At 43.5% G+C, this 21,048-nt stretch overlaps 2 protein-coding genes across 10 annotated transcripts in view; both read left to right on the forward strand.

Moving 5' to 3' along the window:
* Positions 1 to 10,970, forward strand: part of LOC311139823 (DENN domain-containing protein 5B-like) — a 70,408-nt gene extending 59,438 nt beyond the window's left edge. For 4 of the 8 annotated variants that reach the window (XM_084174786.1, XM_084174788.1, XM_084174791.1 and 1 more), the window contains 10 exons: positions 16 to 97; positions 1,710 to 1,838; positions 1,933 to 2,054; positions 3,787 to 3,932; positions 4,809 to 4,850; positions 5,604 to 5,910; positions 6,056 to 6,138; positions 7,423 to 7,549; positions 8,159 to 8,333; positions 8,713 to 10,970. In XM_084174786.1, the coding sequence (XP_084030912.1) occupies positions 16 to 97; positions 1,710 to 1,838; positions 1,933 to 2,054; positions 3,787 to 3,932; positions 4,809 to 4,850; positions 5,604 to 5,910; positions 6,056 to 6,138; positions 7,423 to 7,549; positions 8,159 to 8,333; positions 8,713 to 8,896 (1,397 nt within the window). In that variant the 3' untranslated portion in view covers positions 8,897 to 10,970. The remainder of the gene's footprint in view (positions 1 to 15; positions 98 to 1,709; positions 1,839 to 1,932; positions 2,055 to 3,786; positions 3,933 to 4,808; positions 4,851 to 5,603; positions 5,911 to 6,055; positions 6,139 to 7,422; positions 7,550 to 8,158; positions 8,334 to 8,712) is intronic. The other 4 variants (XM_084174789.1, XM_084174790.1, XM_084174792.1 and 1 more) reach the window with 1 other exon arrangement.
* Positions 10,971 to 11,745: 775 nt separating this feature from the next.
* LOC311140830 (SIN3-HDAC complex-associated factor-like) lies at positions 11,746 to 18,537 on the forward strand (the record flags this gene model as incomplete). Of its 2 annotated transcripts, XM_084176081.1 has the most annotated exons (6): positions 11,746 to 11,849; positions 14,717 to 14,844; positions 15,504 to 15,603; positions 15,860 to 15,977; positions 16,217 to 16,367; positions 16,633 to 18,537. In XM_084176081.1, 5 exons carry the CDS (start codon positions 14,717 to 14,719, stop codon positions 16,868 to 16,870), a joined length of 735 nt encoding a protein of 244 aa, XP_084032207.1. In that variant the 3' UTR covers positions 16,871 to 18,537. The 2 variants fall into 2 exon arrangements, with proteins under 2 accessions (XP_084032207.1, XP_084032206.1); XM_084176080.1 differs by lacking the exon at positions 11,746 to 11,849 and having other exon boundaries at positions 14,708 to 14,844; positions 16,633 to 18,525.
* Positions 18,538 to 21,048: the final 2,511 nt, after the last annotated feature.

Below are 21,048 nucleotides of genomic sequence, written 5' to 3' on the forward strand. Positions count from 1 at the left end.
TTCTCCTTCCCACAGTGTCAAACGGTTCAGAGAGACGAAAGTCTGAGTCATCAATAGGGATGCCATCACTGCGAGCGTCCGTCATACAGGATATGAGGTATGAATTACCTACCACTGTACCTGTACATTACGATGTGACATACAGTACCAGTCAAAGGTTTGGACACACCTATTCATTCAAGGGTTTTTCTTTATTTTTACTATTTTCTAAATTGTAGAATATATAATAGTGAAGACATCAAAACTATGAAATAACAGATATGGAATCATGTAGTAACCAAAAAAGTGTTAAACAAATCAAAATTGATTTTGTATTTGAGATTCTTCAAATAGCCACCCTTTGCCTTGATGACAGCTTTGCACACTCTTGGCATTCTCTCAACCAGCTTCACCTGGAATGCTTTTCCAACAGTCTTGAAGGAGTTCCCACATATGCTGATCACTTGTTGGCTGCTTTTCCTTCGCTCTGCCGTCCGACTCATCCCAAACCATCTCAATTGGGTTGAGGACGGGGGATTGTGGAGGCCAGGTCATCTGATGCAGCACTCATTCACTCTCCTTCTTGGTCAAATAGCCCTTACACAGCCTGAAGGTGTGTTGGGTCATTTGTTGAAAAACAAATGATAGTCCCACTAAGCCCAAACCAGATGGGATGGTGTATCGCTGCAGAATGCTGTGGTAGCCATGCTGGTTAAGTGTGCCTTAAATTTGAAATAAATCACAGACAGTGTCACCAGCAAAGCACCCCCACACCATAACACCTCCTCCTCCATGCTTTACGGTGAGAACTACACTTGCGGAGATCATCCGTTCACACACACCGCGTCTTACAAAGACACGGTGGTTGGAACCAAAAATCTCCAATTTGGCCCAAGTAGGTCTCTTCTTATTATTGATGTCCTTTAGTAGTGGTTACTTTGCAGCAATTCGACCATGAAGGCCTGATTCACACAGTCTCCTCTGAACAGTTGATGTTGAGATGTGTCTGTGACTCTGTGAAGCATTTATTTGGGCTGCAATTTCTGAGGCTGGTAACTTTAATGAACTTATCCTCTGCAACTTATCCTCTGGTCTTCCTTTCCTGTGGCGGTTCTCATGAGAGCCAGTTTCATCATAGCGCTTGATGGTTTTTATGACTGCACTTGAAGAAACTTTCAAAGTTCTTGAAATGTTCCGTATTGACTGACCTTCATGTCTTAAAGTAATGATGGACTGTCGTTTCTCTTTGCTTATTTGAGCTGTTCTTGACATAATATATATACTTGGTCTTTTACCAAATAGGGCTATCTTCTGTATACCTTGTCACAACACAACTGAATGAAGATGGCACACTTATTAATTGAAATGCATTCCAGGTGACTACCTCATGAAGCTGGTTGAGAGAATGCCAATAGTGTGCAAAGCTGTCATCAAGGCAAAGGGTGGCTATTTGAAGAATCTAAAAAATTTGTTGAACACTTTCTTGGTTACTACATGACTACATATGTGTTATTTCGTAGTTTTGATGTCTTCACTATTATTCTACAATGTAAAAATAAAGAAAAACCCTTGAATGAGTAGGTGTGTCACAACTTTTGACTGGTACTGTAGGTAGATGGTAATATCTCACAAGTTTTTTGGTTATTCACTGTTATTTTTGTTCTTCTTTTTTCTTTTCTTACCTCATCACCTTCTCTCTCTCTGACTTTCACCCGCCTTCCCTTTCTCAGGCACATCCAGAGTATGGGGGAGATAAAGACTGATGTGGGCAGAGCGAGGGCCTGGATCCGTCTGTCTCTGGAGAAGAAGCTGCTCTCACAACACCTCAAACAACTGCTGTCCCGCCAAGCCTTAACTAAGTAGGCAGGCATATACACACACGCAATATTATTCACAGTGACCGTGTCTAAGCCATGGTTAACGAGTATTAAGTGTGTGTTGTGTTGTTTCCAGGAAGTTGTATAAGCGCTACGCCTTCCTACGCTGTGAGGAGGAGAAGGAGCAGTTCCTGTTTCACCTGCTCTCCCTCAACACCGTCGACTACTTCTGCTTCACCAGCGTCTTCACCACCATCAGTGAGTAGGACTTCAACATAACCACAATATGACCACAACTCAACCTCACTATGACCATAATATAACCACTAATTTACCACAACCTAATTCTACTTCACCGGTGCCATTACCACTATCAGTCCGCACACTAGCTAAAACAACTTAACCACAAGTCAACTACTTTATAACCAACCACGTTATAACCAACCACAAGTCAACCATAGCAAACCTTTCCACTCAGCCACTGGGGAGAGGGTGGATGGTAGGCTTTGGATAGTCCTAATTGGTCTGCTTGCCTTGGCCTCTCACTGTTTTCCATGGAGCTTCATGTTAATGTAGGAATCAGCCCAGAACTACACGGGAGGATCTTGTCAATGATCTCAAGGCAGCTGGGACCATAGTCACCAAAAAAACAACTGGTAACACACTACGCCGTGAAGGACTGAAATCCTGCAGCGCCCGCAAGGTCCCCCTGCTCAAGAAAGCACATATACAGGCCCGTCTGAAGTTTGCCAATGAACATCTGAATGATTCAGAGGAGAACTGGGTGAAAGTGTTGTGGTCAGATGAGACCAAAATCGAGCTCTTTGCCATCAACTCAACTCGCTGTGTTTGGAGGAGGAGGAATGCTGCCTATGACCCCAAGAACACCATCCCCACTGTCAAACATGGAGGTGGAAACATTATGCTTTGGGGGGGTTTTTCTGCTAAGGGGACAGGACAACTTCACCGCATCAAAGGGACGATGGATGGGGCCATGTACCGTCAAATCTTGGGTGAGAACCTCCTTCCTCAGCCAGGGCATTGAAAATGGGTCGTGGATGGGTATTCCAGCATGACAATGACCCAAAACACACGGCCAAGGCAACAAAAGAGTGGCTCAAAAAGAAGCACATTAAGGTCCTGGAGTGGCCTAGCCAGTCTCCATACCTTAATCCCATAGACAATCTGTGGAGGGAGCTGAAGGTTTGAGTTGCCAAACGTCAGCCTCGAAACCTTAATGACTTGGAGAAGATTTGCAAAGAGGAGTGGGACAAAATCCCTCCTGAGATGTGTGCAAAGCTGGTGGCCAACTACAAGAAACGTCTGACCTCTGTGATTGCCAACAAGGGTTTTGCCACCAAGTGCTAAGTCATATTTTGCAGAGGGGTCAAATACTTATTTCCCTCATTAAAATGAAAATCAATTTATAACATTTTTTACATGCATTTTTCTGGATTTCTTTGTTGTTATTCTGTCTCTCACTGTTCAAATAAACCTACCATTAAAATTATAGACTGATCATGTCTTTGTCAGTGGGCAAACGTACAAAATCAGCAGGGGATCAAATACTTTTTTCCCTCACTGTACATGTAATCAAAGATTGAAAGCAGGATTACATTATTCACATAGCAGTTTCCACTGAAGCAGCACCAGATAAGTTTCTCTCTTTTACACACACACACACACACACACACACACACACACACACACTCTCTCACACACACACACACACACCACGACCACCAATAGCCCTGGGTTTGCTTTCTCCGAAACCCTTGCCTGCAGTTAGGGAAACTGGGATACTTTTTTATAGTAAAATTAATAAATTAATTATTACTCTAAAGCAGTGCAATCCACTGAAATCTCCCAGATTTAGTTTGCCCTAGTTAGTTTTATAGTACAATAGTTTTATAGTAAAATATATGAATAAATTGATTATTTCTGTGTTGCACTGAGAGGTACTGAAATACTATTTTTTTTGTCCCTGCAGTGATCCCATACCGTGCCGTCATCATCCCCATCAAGAAGCTGAGCAACGCCATGACGACCTCCAACCCCTGGGTGTGTGTGTCGGGTGAGCTGGGCGACTCGGGCGTCAGGCAGATCACCAAGAACGTCCTTGAGATGACCTTTGATGTGAGTCTGAACTTTGACCCCACAGCCAGGGCCCGCACACCTCCTCTCATGTCTCTGTGACGTTCTGCTGCAACGTTATATCAGCATTGATTGATGGTTTTGCTGAGAACGTCACTGAGTCATTGTTAGGTGCCAACTGGGGTAAAGTGGATGGCTGATCTCTTTTTGTGGCATGAACTCACGCATGGTCTCACAAGGCAGAAGACTCTAACTCACTCTCTACCCTTCCATACTTACTACTAATCCCCTATCTCCTCATTCACTCGTTCATTCATCCCTTCATTTATCTGTGTGTGACTATTTGATCTGATGCCTTCCACTCAGAGCCAGGGTTGATGAGTTAAAAGTTGGGTTCATGTAGCTGAATCCAGTAGATATTGGAAATATACTTGAATAGTAGTTAACTCTGTGAGATGCTGACAGGCACAGTGAGAGGATGGACCTAGACTTCCCGTTTTTCCTCTTTCCTACTTCCTTCCTCACAGGAAGTGCATGAATCTACCTGCTGAGCCTTTTTATAGTCTCTACCGTTCTGAGTGGTGCCGTGTTCACTAGTGTTGGGTGGTAGCTCTTCATGACTTTGTGAGCAGTTTGGGTGATGGCTAACTCTTCAGTATAGCTTTGTAGAGCATCTCTCAATAGAGGAGCTTTGTTACTAAGGTGGTGAATTGTTTGAATTGTTTAAATTCGTTTCCACTCAGTGATAATGTTGACTTGCACAGTTTCAGTGGTGGTTTGGGTACACACCTGGTTTGTAGCCTGGTGAATGGTAGTCTACTAGAAACCAGCAACCCAATCCCATTCTCCCATCCATCCTCTCCCACTCATGCTGTCCATCGTCCATCATGTCCTAACACATGTCTTCATCTCCCCCAGTCTGCTTTCAGGCCACACACTCACATCGACGCCATGTTCAAGGTTAGAAACGTCATCCCCCTCTCCCTCTCTCTCTCCCTCCCCCTTCTCTCCACCGGACCCGGTTGGATCATCCCAGACTCAATGTTCACTGTGTACCATAGACTCCAGGGTCGTATTCATTGGGAACCAAACGGAAGAAAACTGACTGAAGTTGTCCAATAACAAACACTCCTTTTTCTGTTATCCGTTGCAAAACATTTTGCTACGTCGTGCCCTAATGAATATGACCCAGCTCTCTCTCTGGGTTGATGGCTTCATCAACGATGGGTTGGTCTGTGTACCGTCTGTTGGTTATAGTGTACTAATGGTGTTCTAGATTAATGAAGAGGTATGTGTTTGTCCTTGAATGCCACTTTGTGTAGTTTAGCATTACATTAACATTTCCTTGACATGATGTTATGCAAACATGTAATGCACCAATTATACATATCACTCAATGCACCAAGCTCACCTTCAACTAAAAGGTTTAGAAAGGGGATGCAACTTTCTCCTAAGTGGCATTCAAGGGCATATTGTAGGAATACTCACCTGTCATTGGCCTAATGTAGACTTTTAGTTGATCAATTGGATAGATGAGTAGGACTAGATTCGATAGAGGATTACACTGTTCTAGAATTAACAGTCGTACTGTTGTTGTTAACAAATTATTTCTGAGTTATCATTGTGAATTTACATAGAAAAAACATGTAATGACATCTTGATGCTGATCTTTCTTTCTCTCTCTGTCACACTCTCTCTCTTGTCTCTCTATAGTGTCAGAACCTGGGTAAGCTGACTACAGTCCAGTTGGGTCATGATAACTCTGGGCTGCTGGCTAAATGGCTGGTGGACTGTGTCATGGTCCGCAACGAGATCACAGGACACACCTACAAGTTCCCATGTGGGCGGTGGCTTGGTAAAGGCGTGGACGACGGCAGTCTGGAGCGCATTCTGATTGGTGAGCTGGCGTTGCCCAACGCAGATGAGGATTGTGGGAGAGGGTGTCGCACGCCCGACATGGAGCATTCGCCGGGTCAGACCAGACGCATCAGCATCACCTCGATGGGAGGACGTGGATACAGTGAGTAACACCCCAACATGACATGACATAGCATAACATACTGTAACATAACCAATACCTGATTTACATTACCAAAGATGTTTTGTCAAACTGTTGACATAACTATAGATACTCCATGTTTTGTCTCTTCTCTCTTCTGTTGCAGAGCCCACCTCAGCTCAAATCCAGGAGGCCATCGGCGAGGCAGTGAACAGCATCTGCAAACACTTCCACAAGCCTGAGAAAGAGGTGTGTGTGTGTGTGTGTGAGGTAGAGAGAGAAAGTGCGAGACCGACTGAGAGAAAAAAAAGTAACAAGCACCTGCTCCATGTTTTCCATTTAATCTGTTCATTTGACTTCAGACAGTGAAGGGCCTGTATAATAGGTTTTTGACTACTGCAGCACTCTCCTCATCTGGCAGGTTAATAGTCTCTGAGGTGCTCTGTCTGGGAAAGATGTCAGGACAGAGAGCAGTTTCTCTTTTCATTATAAACACTATGAACTCATTCTAGTGCTTAACAATCCGCTCAACCCCCTGTCTGCACACTCTCTCTTTAAATATAATCTTATTCTCTCTGTAGAATGACTCTCTCTGTGCTCCCCTCTGGCTTCTCTCGCTCTCTCACTCTTGCGCTCTCACTCTCTCTCTCTCTCTTGCTCTCTCTCTCTCTCTCCCTCCCTCCCTCTCTGAGGTGGCAGCGTTCATTATGTGAGTCTGTTTTATGGCTCTGGTATAATGCTGTTTCTATTGAGGATGTTCATGTAGTAATAGGAAATGGCTAAATGGCTGGCGTGGAGCCCCAGCTACTAACAGACCCCTGTTATAGGATAGATAGAGACCCCACACACCCCAGCCACGAGCTGTTCTCTCCCTTAACGTCAGGCAGATGGTATCGGAGCATTAGGTCTGATACCAACAGGCTCAGAGACAGTTTCTATTTACAAGCCATCAGACTGTTGAACACTTGAACTGGACTGACCACCTGCTCTGATTCTCCACACCTTAGAACACATCACAACTGCTGCTACCAGACTCTTATTATACTGGTCAATTTATACACTTGACCCCCATCCCCCCCTTCTCCAATACCATGCATATCCCGTATATACGACAAATACAACTTGAAACTGAAACAAGTCTAAACCCCTGGAGGGAGCCATTAACTCAGCATCTACATTAGTTTAACTGGAGGACTAGTATAGCATTAGCCGTAGCTTCCTCCTTCAGAGGAAAAATGCCTTTATAGTGCAGTATAGATGCTCTCCACTGTCACATGCTGGTTAACTCTGTGAGAGGGTATAGGAGAACAGTGTTGTTTAATCCTTTGAGGAGAATTAAAGGAATGTTATGTTGAACATTTTCGCTGTTTCTAGTTGATGCTTCAAAAGGGTAGTGTTTGTTGTTTGAGAATCAACAATTGGTACCTTTTTAGTCACAAAGGTTAATGAAATGACGCTAAATCTCTCTTTTTGAATCTCTCTCTCTCTCTTTCTTCCCTCCCTCCCTCTCCCTACTTCTCTCCCTCTCTCCAGAGGGGCAGTCTGACCATCCTGCTGTGTGGTGAGGTTGGTCTGGTCGGGGCTCTGGAGCAGTTCTTCCACAACGGCTTCAAGTCCGCCCGCCTCTTCCAGAAGACTGTCTTTGTCTGGGACTTTGTGGGTGAGTGGCCTACCTACACACCGTTGGCGCCATCTAGTGGAATAACCTAGAAATACCACTTCTTTCTCCCTACATATGATACATTGAGATGGATTGAGGGGTTTTTCTTCTTCTATGAAGGTGCTTTGGTGCACCCTCTATCCATCTTTATGGTATGATTATAGGTCTAGGTGATAGGCTTTCCTCTAGTGGTGAAAACTAGGATATTGCATACCGTACTTCCCCAATGGAAATAAAAGAACCCTGCAGGTAGCTGCTTCAGCTGTCATATGAAACAGCTGCTTCATCATTTTATTAATATTCATATCACAGCTTTTCACTGATATGAATGTTAAGGATATGAGGAGATGATGGTTTCCATAGAGCACTTTACTTGCAGAGATCAAAGGTTCAAATATAATAGAGGGAGAAAAAGAGAGGGAACCCCTGTAGACTAGACATACTCTTTTAGCTGTAGCTCGACCAATCAAATGTATTTATAAAAGCTCTTTTTAGCAGTTGTTACAAAGTGCTTCTACAGTAGACCCTACCTCCACGTCCCCTCCCCTCTTCCTCTTCTCCTCCTCTGCCCCCACCTCCCTAACATATCTCCTCCTCTCCCCCCTACAGAGAAGGCGGTGGCTTACATGGAGTCAGCGGACCAGATGGGGGACATGCAGGAGACGGCTGAGCCCCTGGGCCTGACTTGTGTTTATCTCTGTCGCTATGTCAGTGCCATCAACTCCTCGCCCAGGAACATTGGCAAGGACGGCAAGTTCCAGCTGCTCGTCTGCCTCGGAGCCAGGTGAGGGCGCCACTCACACACAGTGAGACCGAGATGGGGCTGCAGAACTGAGCTGTACATGGGTCCATTAGTTATTGGGCTGCATACATCCCCTCGAGTTACTTCAGACACACTGAGACAGATGCATGGGGCTGCTGGTGATATTGAGACCCAAGAAACGGGCCTAGGGTCAGTATTGTTGTGTGGCTCACAATGGTAAAGCCCAGGATTGAGCTTACGAAAGCTGATGTCAAGTTGTTATTGGCACAAAGCATCCAGAAGGCTGTATTGGGAATCAACATCACACTTCTGAAAAGTCTCATTGGTGACATTGAAGCAACTGTTTAGAAAACATAGTACTAATTGTCTCCTCCCTCTTTCTCTCTCCCTCTCTCTGCAGAGATCGTCTGCTGATTCAGTGGCTCCCTCTGTTGGTGGAGTGTCCAGTGATCCAGCGGATGTATGAGGAGTCTGCTCTGCTGCGGGACCGCACCATGGTCAACGCTCTCATCGCTGTCCTACAGACCCTCCATGACTTCCCCATCACTCTGGAGGCCTCGCTCATCAAGGGTATCGACCTTTAACCCCTACCACACAGCCTGCTAGGAAACCACCCAGCCCAGGACTACATTATCCACAACCCCTTGCTCTGTTCCCTTTTGCCCTTTCACTGTCGCCATCGTCGCGGCCTGCTTCAGCTGATTCGCTCTGGGAAAAGTCACCTTTTAGGGAGGAAGTAAGAAGTGAAGACTGAGGACTTTATAAAGAGACGAGAGACGGTTCGCTACCAAAGCAATTGATTCCACTGCTGCAAAGCAGAAGCTTGGGCTTTGGATCATTGATGAGTGATGATGCAGTATTATTATTACCTAGCTTGTGGTTTTTAAAAATATCATTTTTGACATTTTAATAAGAAGGGACTGTTTTTAAAGAAAACCTGTGGATGTTTCCCCTATGTGCTAGATGTGTGTAGCCCACTGTAGGTATCTCTTCAATGGACAATTTTAGCCTGTGTGATGGAGATCCTATCTTTGCCTGTGTTCTATCTCTCTGTGTCTGCTGGATCCTGCTCCAACTTCAGCTAGTGTTAGCATTAGCAAGCATGCCTGTGGGTCATAGTAGGCCAGGAAAAAGGAAACCAAAACAGAAAGTGACTGTTTGCTCCTGCTGCCTCACTATAGTCTCTGCACTGGGAATATCTGTGGGTGACACTTCATCATTTGGACAACAATGGTCAAGGAAAACTGGACTCATCTGCTTTCAGCACTACACTGAGTTGTGTGCAACGCAGCTTTTTGATTGGATGTAGGCTCATTCCAGACACATCTACTGTGTTGGACTGGACCTTTGCTCTGCTTTGTGATTGGTTAGCAGATCTTGGTGGACACAACCACTGCGCTGGATTGGAGAGGTCTTTCCTAGGGGGGCAGGGGCTTTTCTAGGATTGCATGGACATTCCAACCAAATTACAGGCATTGACCTGACCCTATTTCAAACTGTGTGTGTGCGTGCGTGTGTATGTACAGAGTGTACAAAACATTAAGAACACCTTCCTAATATTGAGATTTGGGGCACCTCCCCCTTTTGCCCTCAGAACAGCCTGAATTCGTCAGGGCATGGACTCGACAAGGTGTCAAGTGTTCCACATGGATGCTGGCCCATGTTGACTCCAATGCTTCCCACAGTTGTGTGAAGTTGGCTGGATGTCCTTTGGGTGGTGGACCATTTTTGATACACACGGGATACTGTTGAGCGTGAAAAACCCAGCAGCGTTGCAGTTCTTGACACAAACCGGTGCGCCTGGCACCTACTACCATACCCCGTTCAAAGGCATTTAAATATTTTGTCTCGCCCATTCATCCTCTGAATGGCACACATACACAATCCATGTCTCAATTGTCTCAAGGCTTAAAAATCATTATTTAACCTGTCTCCTGCCCTTCATCTACACTGATTTGAAGTGGATTTAACAAGTGACATCATAGCTTTCAACTGGATTCACCTGGTCAGTATGTCATGGAAAGAGCAGGTGTTCATAATGTTTTGTACACTCAGTGTATGTGTGCTCTCCTAATGTTATTTTTATATTAGAAATCGTAATGGTCAATGTATTCAATTTCATCCTGGTTTCTGTCATGCACAGTTCTTGTGTGTGTGTGTGTGTGTGGTCTGTGTGATTGTTGATCTCAAATGGACACTTCAGGACAGTTTCCTAATCTTGAAAAGCATTACTTTGTGTGGTATTGAAATGTTCCAGCCCCTTATTCAATGTGATACATGTGAAATACACTGGAATATAAAACAATTGCAATAAGAACCTAAACATACAACCCCTAATTATGTATCTATCATAAATGCCTCAAACCTTCCAATGATAAGTGGTTATTTTCTGGTGAGTGTTAAATCCTTCTGGGAGTATTTCTAACTGGTTGTATTTTTCTATATAAATAGATCTGTAAAATATCTGTCCTAACATTACTAGGTAGGCAATGCTACTACTGAACCTTTCCTTTCCCACAATTGCATGTGTAAACTGTATGTCCAGTGGGAGGAGATCATGAAATGAATGGAGTCCTATGTCGGTGTAAGAGTCAATGATCACTGTTCTGTTCTGATATTTATGATGCACTTCATTAAAAACATGCTCAATATGTAAAACGGTTTCCTGTGTATGTTGATGGGTTGGGAGGTGTGTGTCCAGCTCTCAGGTAAAATACATGTCCATTGTGATACTGAGATCACCTCTATGGTTGGAGATGACATATGATCCTCATGAGAATTCAATGGTAAACAATATGAAGTTTTACTATTTGAGCTACTTCTGATTCCTGATGCACTACCAAAACAAATCGTGTTACATACATGGTATATTCTGTTATTTTACGACTTTTCTAGCCGAATAAAATTTTCATTTGGTGTTTATTGCATTATTACTATTTATTTTAAAATTGTCTGTTAAAACGATCTACTATGCTCCTCGTACCACACGTAGCCTACCTACAGACATGCTGCCACTATTTTTGGAGTAGTCACGCCTCCTTCGATTCACAGCGCACAGATTGCAACTGGTTCCACCCCCCATTTCCCGCGTAATTCCCCTCCTTGTATGGGCAATAGAATGCAGACGCAGTCAAAACGTCAGCTCCGTATGTAAATTGGTTTGATTGAAAAAATCAGAAAATGGTGGCGTGGCCAAAAGCGCATGCGTAAACATTTATAATACTCCCAGGGAGAATCTCGATTGTACACTCCTCGCGTCCTCTCTCATCTCCTCGCTTCCTTCTCAAAACCCATTGGATGAGAAAGCCAGAGGTCTCGCCCCTCCGACATTTTCCTCCAATGGGTTTTGAAAAGGAGTCGAGGAGAGAGGACGCGAGGAAATACAATTGAGATTTTCCCCCAGACACGCAAGTAAAACGGCAACATCCGAACCGTGTGCGTGTTAACAGTGTATTCATTGTTACATGAGTTTAAATAGCTTACCAACGGCGTCGTTTATCACCTTTACAACTCATTCATTATTGACTATAAATCAAGGTAAGGACATTACTTTGTTTGAAATAGACAAGCAGACAGACAATTCTATCTTCACACTATGCGCTGAAGTTATTCGAGGATGTAGGCTATTTAACATGGTTAAATATCTCGAAAAGGCCATTCTAACCATATTTTCTTATCATAAGTTGTTAAACTTTTTGATGCGTTAACTAATGTTTATTTCAGTGTTTGTCAGCGAATGACAAACACTGGAAATGGTATTCGTGTTGTTAATATGCGCGCTCCTTTCTTCTTCTGCTTGGCATTTGGTGTCGGGTGACAATGAATGCTCAGTCTTTGATCAGGACAAGAGTCCTACAAATGTTTGTTTCTGTGCAACAACGCAACCATTCTAACCTACACTGTTTTAAATAGTTATATGGAATGTTTTTTTCAAATAACTTATAGGCTGGTTTCGTTTTCAAAAGACACCATACCGCCCCATCAACAAAACCTTTAATAGTGTAGGCTAGAAGACTTGACTACGAGTTAACAATTTCGTTGTGATTTAACCTCCTTTTCTTTTCCAATCTGAGTAAAATACTTTGGGTGTCGTTTGAGTGGTAGGTGGGTGTGTGGCTCTGCGCCAAACATGCCACTGGTCTCCTTTCAATGTTGTTCAATCCTGTAACTTGTTTGCATCCATGGACTGTTCAGGTCTTCTATCCGTTTAATAATTCATTTCTATTAATAAACTTCCTAAAAGTAGGTAGCAACCAGCTTCTCTGAAAACGTGCATTTGTTTACAGTCCGGCCATGGGTTTAGAACCTTCCCACTGACGCATAATAATTCGGAAAGAAAGATGCAATATAGCAGCAGCGGTGATAAGTGACACTTTGTATCTAGTAGTTGTTGTTTTGGGGTGGTTTTACGAACTGGTTGAAGCAGCATTTGTACTCGTAAGGTGGTCAAATAGTCTGAATATGGATGATGCAGGGGAACCAGAGGGGACCATGCTTTCTCGGTGGGCGGTGACGATCAGTGTATATTCTCGACGCATGCGAGTCTTTTTAAAGAATGTTACTCTAAAAACCGATCGACAATGCAGTGGTTGTTACCTTTTATCTAATTATTGATGACGAAAACAATTCAAAACAGTTATTTTGATCGTAGTAGATGTCGCAAACAGTGTACAGTCGGCACCATGCCGCCCCGCCTGCATCATTTAAAGCATGTTGCCATATTTGAGTTAGGCTATAGGCCTATGTCAGAGCGGGTATTATACAATCGTTTATGCCGCTAAAGATGACAAGTCCTGTTGACGACATTCGTGGCTTTTACAGTTTAATCTTTTAACCTTTTAGGTATTAAATTCTCCGCGTTTAGTTTACCATTTTTACACCCTTGGCATGATAAAACAACAAAAAAAGCCTCAATCAAGATGTATCAACTCCCTTTTATCACTTTAAATCGGTCGTTTTTTCCCATCATAATCGGATCTGTGAACACTGACAATCGAGCATCACATGGATGCTGCCGCATCCCTGCTATAGGGAGTCGGGACCACATGGCTTTTCGTTGCTTCAGCACTGCGGTTGCATAACAGCGTCGCGATTATGGCCAGGCTGTCCTGTTCCTGTCTCATTGACGTGGTGATGGATGATAACCTAGTTCTCTCTCTCTGTCTGGAACTCTGGGCCAAGCAAGCAAGCATGAAGGGGGCTCGCCTCCAAAGCATTGTGTGATGCAGGCCTATGACTGTATTATGTTCATAGTAATGCATGAACAGGGCCATTGCCAGGGCTTTAGTTTTAGTGAGGCCCTGAAGGGGTTAGTAAATTAGTTTAAACGTTCAAAACATTTAGTGCATTTCTATACAATAAACAAACTTTTTTTAAATGCTAGTTGGGGAACAGCAAAAATGACACTGGCCATTATCACCTTGGCTGCTGTAGCTTCATACACCTCAGTCAATCTACAAACACACAGCCTATTAGCTATAAAGTTGTAATGTTCAGGGGGGAAATGTGATAAATTATTCACACTGTAGTTTTGAAATTAAAACTTATTACATTTATAGAACTGTTTTGCTTGCATTTTAATGTAGGCATATATGGGAAGATGTTCATATTAAAACCATCTTTTTAAAAAGTTCCTACTTTAATTAGTACAGATTTTATCAGGGTACCACCCCACATGAGGCCTTGACCCCAAGTTTGGGAACCACTGTACTAACCCCTCTGAGTGCTTCATCTCTCCTCTGCTTCCTCCTGCATCACCACTGAGCACCACATCACTCTCTCAGTAGCCTACTCTCTGTAAAGCAAAGTTATGAGAACTTAGTAGCTTGTTTTTTGCTCCTGCCAAGGTAGGCTCTGTTTATCATTAGCTTCTTACTTCATCCTTCTAGCTGGCTTAGCAATTCTAGCCAGAACACTTCAACGTTACTGCAATAGAAGTCTCAGCCGGCAGCTAGCCACCTGACTGACATATCTATACGAAGCGATTTACCAGTTGTGCACGCATTCTTCAAGAGTTGATTTTGTTTGAGGGCTCTGTAGACAGGAGTCGCGGGACGGTTTTAAAATGGCCTTTTTTCAAATTAGAAATAATGACAGAGGTCCGGACCTCTGTGGACTCGTTTGTAATTACGGCCATGTGCGTAAATTATGAAGACTGTTATTCCATGCTGTTGTAAACTGATGGTTCAGGGACAGTAAACTCTTATGAACAGTGAACTTTTGAATAGTCACCCTACCTGTATACTGTCTGTTGAATCGGTGATAGGCTATCCTCCCCAAGAAATAGATGTCATTTTAATCCATAACCCTGGCCAGATTACATATCATATCCATATATTTTACATAAACATATCTATGTGAGTGTAAGCTATCATTGCTTCATTCCCCCATCCTGTATGTCCCAGATGTTTGGCTTCCACAAGCCCAAGATGTACCGGAGCCTAGACGGCTGCTGTATCTGCCGGGCCAAGTCCTCGAGCTCCCGCTTCACCGACAGCAAGCGCTACGAGCGGGACTTTCACAGCTGCTTCGGGTGAGTGGACCACTCCTCTATACACTGGCACAGCCCAGGAGCTCAGACCCTGGGCAGGTCCACCTCTCAGCCTTCCTCTGCAGCTCAACTCCGGGGGTAGAGAGGTCTGAGGCCTTTAGACTTCCTGTCAGATTTAAAGTAATCGTATTTGTTTTACAATTTGTCAATACTCATTCTCATGATTATGCTACCCCTTTTACAGTGTGACTGAGTGTGTTGCTGTAATGCAACTAGATATTCATTAAGTTTTGGAAAAAGTTTTGTTTTAACTCCCAATGCAATAACTTAAACTCCATGGGTAAAATACTCAATTATTTATCAAACTAAGACACATTTCCATTTTCATCTCATTAAATCATTATTTTTGTATGAAACCAAAATTGAAAGCGTTTTTAGAGTTAACACGTCTTCACCTTGTCACTCTACCTCTCGGCTATTGGCCGGGCCAGTATGAGTCGGTCCATTGCTATGGTAACCAGTGATGTGAGTCAGCAGGAGAAGATTTTCTTACAGAAAATAGCTCTGTCCGACTCCTACTGACTGGAGCAGGGATAATAATAACCACATGCTGAGCTTCAAGGCTGTCATCGCTCACACACACCTTTCTCCTTAAACGACTCAAATCCTCATTCTCTCGCCCCTATAATTTGTCCCTGCAGGCTGAGTGAGGTGCGTTTTGGGGAGATCTGTAATGCCTGTGTTCTCCTGGTGAAAAGGTGGAAGAAACTCCCAGCCGGATCCATAAAGAACTGGAATCATGTAAGGGACTCTCAGAATCCATCCATACTCCTGATCCTACACCCATCTACTCTCAGTATTTCATGTCTTAAGACAACTCTCTATTACAGGGGGGGGGGGGGGACTGATGTAATGGTAGGCGTATAATAACTGCTTCTCCTTAGATGCAGTACACCCTGTTTGCTGCCCAATAGGCCATTCAATACATTCATGCAGTTACCTTGGAAATGGACATCCATCCAGCTCTGTCACTCACCCCCTCTCTCCTGTGTCACAGGTTGTTGATGCTAAAGGTTCAGGGTCAAGCTGGAAGACGACAGTGAGGTCCAAGAAGATGAAGAGGAGAGCCAGGCCAAGCCAGATCAGCAGAGTGCAGAAGGAGCTCAAGAGACGCAGTAAGCAGCTGATACTCTGTGCTCTGCTACGCTGCCTTATGCAGTGGAAACTTTCAAAAGTAGATGTATCACAACTCTTCTCTCCATTATTTGTCCTGCCTAAAGGGCTGTGAAACAAGAGACCTTGATTGATATTTGTTGACTATTCCAAAAATACATATTATTGATGTTTATTTGAACCATGGATGCTATGTTATGAATGAGTTTCTGATTGATTGTGCTCTACCCCGCCCCCACAGACTCTGATGCCCACAGCACAACCTCCAGTGCCTCCCCCGCCCATTCTCCCAGCTACAGCAACCAATCAGACGAGGGCTCGGACGTGGAACTCTCACCAGGTGCCGCCCACTCGCCAGTCTTCTCTTTCCTGGACCTCACCTACTGGAAAAGGTAATTGCCAGTCTGGTGGAATCTAATGAGGAACTACCTGAACTTGTCCAATGAGAAACACTTGTTTTCTGTTGCATAATGCCTTGCTACGGTGTGCCCAAATGAATACAACCCAGGTTATACTCTACCAGTTTGGGTTCAGATGCTGCATTTCCCCATTATTAACTCCATAGCCCTATTAATCCTCCTTCATGGTACATTTGTTTGCTTTGGTTCCCTCTCACTATAGTGCTTTGCTGTCTTGACCGTCCTCTGTGGGTTTTAGGCAGAAGGTGTGCTGTGGCATCATCTACAAGGGACGCTTCGGAGAGGTACTCTTAGACCCCCACCTCTACAAGCCCTGCTGCCAAAAGAAACGACAGCACGAGCCAAGAGAGGAAGGAGAGGAGGAAGCACAGGTGAGCAGAGAGAACCTGATGAGCCCCGCGCCACCGAACAACCCCCCGCTCCCCCAGGTCAAAGACGACGAGGAGGTGCGAGGGGGAGGAACAGTGGGAATTTGATGTCGTAATGTCACACAGATGGACACAGAGAAATGACATTGCACTCTACAGAAGTCAGATGGAGACCATTGGGTTTTTATGACGTCCTGGAGCACTCTCAAGACGGTCTTCTGGGATTGCTTTATATTCAAGAGCAGCTAGACTACTTATCAAATGTTGTGTTCTGTACCAGGATGCGGTGAGGTTTGTTCTTTTAGATCTACTAACGATTATGGACTCTTGCCCCCCCCCCCCCCCCCCTTCTCTCTCTGAGTGCTATGAGATTGTGAATATTGTATTTGTTTTCAATATGAAATGCTGGATCCACAAAAGCTGCATGAGAAATGGAGACCTCTGGAACTGTACCTTTTCTAGTAGGATATAGCCATATCCATTAGGCTAGAGAATAGCCTTCTAACACTTTGCCTTCACCTGTCCTGTACTATACACACACACTGGCTCTGGTCACTTTCAAAAAGATGCATTCTCTCCTTTTTATTTTGCTTGTCCTTCCCTTACTCAACATTGTCACTGATGGGACGCCTAACATTGTAAGGGTAAAGCTGTAGAAAATGTAATTTGCCAAATTGATGTCAGAGGTGTGAAAAGTGGGAAGAAATTATGCGTTTTTTAAAGAATTTGATCAGAGCCTTATTCTTTGGTTATGTCCCTTTACCAATGTCATATCCAGCCTTGATTGTGCACCTGGTGTACTCTGTTTATATTGATACTTTTTCCAGTCTACATTTAATATTTGAGATTGTAAATATGTAAAGCCAGTGATATTGTTACATTTCTTGTCATAGGAGTAGGTCTTTGGCTGTACGTACAAAGCACATTCAAAGGTTTGAGGGAGCCTGTAGTGTGCCATCAAGCACTCAATCGCCAATCCTCACCTGAACCAATATAAGCTAAAACCCACAAACTGACCTTGGAGCAGCACTTTTTGAGTACTTCCTATCTCAGTCTACGGACCAGTTCCATTTAGTTCCCTAGCCCCTTAGAATATCATATCTGAAGGTGATGGTAGAGTAGATGCTTTATTCCTTTCAGTTCTGTCAACACTAACAGGGTTCAGGCTAACTGGGAAGGGGCTATGGTGCTAAATGGAACTAGGCCTATGGAACCTCTAATGATGTCAAGAAAAGCCTGGCTGAGTGGGCCAACCAAAAAGCTTCCCTGGTTTTCTCCTATTGAGAGTTTTGATGCCCTTTTTAATTGGGTCTTGTGCTTTAATTTTGAAGCCTTTAGGGACTTGGTTGGACAAATGCAGGACTTGGTTGTACAAATGCAGGACTTGGTTGTACAAATATGTCTACATCTTTTGCATGATGACCTTGGGTGAAATAACAACTCTATTTGTGTATGTCACTTTTCCTCTGTTTAGAGCAGAATGCTGTACAGCTATGAATATATTTTTGTATATAAATGGAAAAGACTACAACATAATGAATAGGTCAAACATTTAGTTCTAAGTATTGTATTATATATGTCCCAAGACTGTCATGGATATTGAGGGTGGTTCTATACAATTGTCAGTCCGAGGTGATTTTAATCTAGAAACCCCCTCCATCTCTCATGTAGGTTACTTCTGTCTTCACTTTTATTTCAAGAAATGTGTTTCCTTGTTCTATACCTCTGTCTATTCACTATTGTTCATATAATTTAAATGTTCTTCAACCATGGTAAGCATTTTGGAAACAGACATTTATTTCTCAGCATTTTATTTCACATGTCAGTGAAATAGACTAGAGCCTGTATTTCAAATCAAATGTTATTGGTCACATACACGTTTAGCAGATCTTACTGCGGGTGTAGTGAAATGCTTGTGTTTCTAGCTCCGACAGTGCAGTAATATCTAACAATTTCACAACATATACACACATCTAAGTAAAGCAATGGAATTAAGAATATATAAATATATGGATGAGCAATGTCAGAGCGGCATAGACTAAGATACAGTAAATATATGAGATTAATAATGCAAGCTATGTAAACATTATTGAAGTGACTAGTATTCCATTTATTAACGTGGCAGCAGCCTCTAATGTGCTTGTGAAGGATATTTAACAGTGTGATGGCCTTGAGATAGAAGCTGTTTTTCAGTCTCTCGGTCCCAGCTTTGATGCACCTGTACTGACCGCTTTCTGGATGATAGCGGGGTGAACAGGCAGTGGCTCTGGTGGTTGTCGTCCTTGATTATCTTTTTGGCCTTCCTGTGACATCGGGTGCTGTAGGTGTCCTGGAGGGCTGGTAGTTTGCGCCCGGTGATGCGTTGGGCAGACCGCACCACCCTCTGGAGAGCCCTGCAGTTGCGGGCGGTGCAGTTGCCGTATCAGGCGGTGATACAGCCTGACAGGATGCTCTCAATTGTACATCTGTAAAAGGTTGTGAGGGTGTTAGGTGCCAAGCCAAATTTCTTCAGCCTTCTTCACCACACTGTCTGTGTGGGTGGACCGTTTCAGTTTGTCAGTGTTGTGCACGCCGAGGAACTTGAAGTTTTCCATCTTCTCCACTGCGGTCCAGTCTGTGGATAGGGGGGTGTTCCCTCTGCTGTTTCCTGAAGTCCACGATCATCTCCTTTGTTTTGTTGACGTTGAGTGAGAGGTTATATTCCTGGCACCACACTCCCAGAGCCCTCACCTCCTCCCTGTAGGCTGTCTCGTCATTGTTGGTAATCAAGCCTACTACTGTTGTGTTGTCTGCAAACTTGATGATTGAGTTGGAGGTGTGCTTGGCCACGCAGTCATTGGTGAACAGGGAGTACAGGAGGGGGCTGAGCAAGCACCCTTGTGGGGCCCCAGTGTTGAGGATCAGCGAAGTGGAGGTGTTGTTTCATACCTTCACCACCTGGGGGCGGCCCGTCAGGAAGTCCAGGACCCAGTTGCACAGGTCGGGGTTCAGACCCAGGGCCTCGAGCTTAATGCCTGTACAAAACATTGCTCTTTCCATGACAGACTGACCAGGTGAAAGCTATGATCCCTTATTGATGTCACTTAAATCCACTTCAATCAATGTAGATGAAGGGGAGGAGACAAGTTCAAAGAATGATTTTTAAGCTTTGATAAAATTAAGACATGGATTGTGTTTGTATGCCATTCAGAGGGTGAATGGGCAAGACAAAATATGTAAGTGCCTTTTGAATGGGATATGGTAGTAGGTGCCAGGCGCACTAGTTTGAGTGTGTCAAGAACTGCAACGCTGCTGGATTTTTCACGCCCAACAGTTTCCCGTGTGTTTCAAGAATGGTCCACCACCCAAAGGACATCCAGCCAACTTGACACAACTGTGGGAAGCATTGGCGTCAACATGGGCCAGCATCCCTGTGGACCGCTTTCGACACCTTGTAGAGTCCACGAGGCTGTTATGAGGGAAAAGGAAGGCATTCCTAATGTTTTGTACACTCAGTGTATGATGGCAACTACATAAATGGTCACCATGATTTGATCAAAGCTTTACTACGCAACCGTATTTATGTATAAAGGCATCAGACATGGACTAGTTAATGTTCCTTTAGATTCCTCTAATCTTCAGGTTTGATTGAATGTTAGGGAAAGTGGTCATTGTCCAGCTCACCCTGTTAATTTATTTTTTTATGCGTTTGTATAATTTTTCTGATATTGTTGACTATTGTATTACTTTTTCCTGTAACTGCCATAACCTTTTGTTTTATTAAAGTTCAGGGGCCAATACTATTCAATTCACTTTAATGATTATGTAAAATGTTGCCATATACTGTGATATGGATTGTATCAAAACTATACTATTATTCATAGATTTGTATTTGTTTATGTAAACAAACTAGCCGTTATTCTCCTGAGTCCTCTTATACGGCTGTAGAATGTGCTTGTCTTTTATCTGTGTTAGTGCTACTCGCATGTGTGGTAGATATGCACTGTTATTTATCTGTCTAGGAAAGTCCCAATTATATTTTTATACACATTGTAATTTTAACTTGTTCAATAAATGTAGTTTGTCTAGTTTGCCTTTGAGCATCAGTCTCTTTCTTCTCAATCTCTGGAATATGCCTAATTGTTTTGACATAAATTTATCTTTACAAAAAAGCCATGAACCTTTTTTAAGTTTTATCCCTTTTATTCAGAGGACACAATAGTAGGGCTAAAAAGTATAACGTAAACTATAATGCCATCTAAAGATGACTTGTACAATGATTGTACTTCGACTATACTGTCTGAACC

Source organism: Coregonus lavaretus (genome assembly GCF_964263955.1).
Source record: "Coregonus lavaretus genome assembly, chromosome: 13".
Lineage (NCBI taxonomy): Eukaryota > Metazoa > Chordata > Actinopteri > Salmoniformes > Salmonidae > Coregonus > Coregonus lavaretus.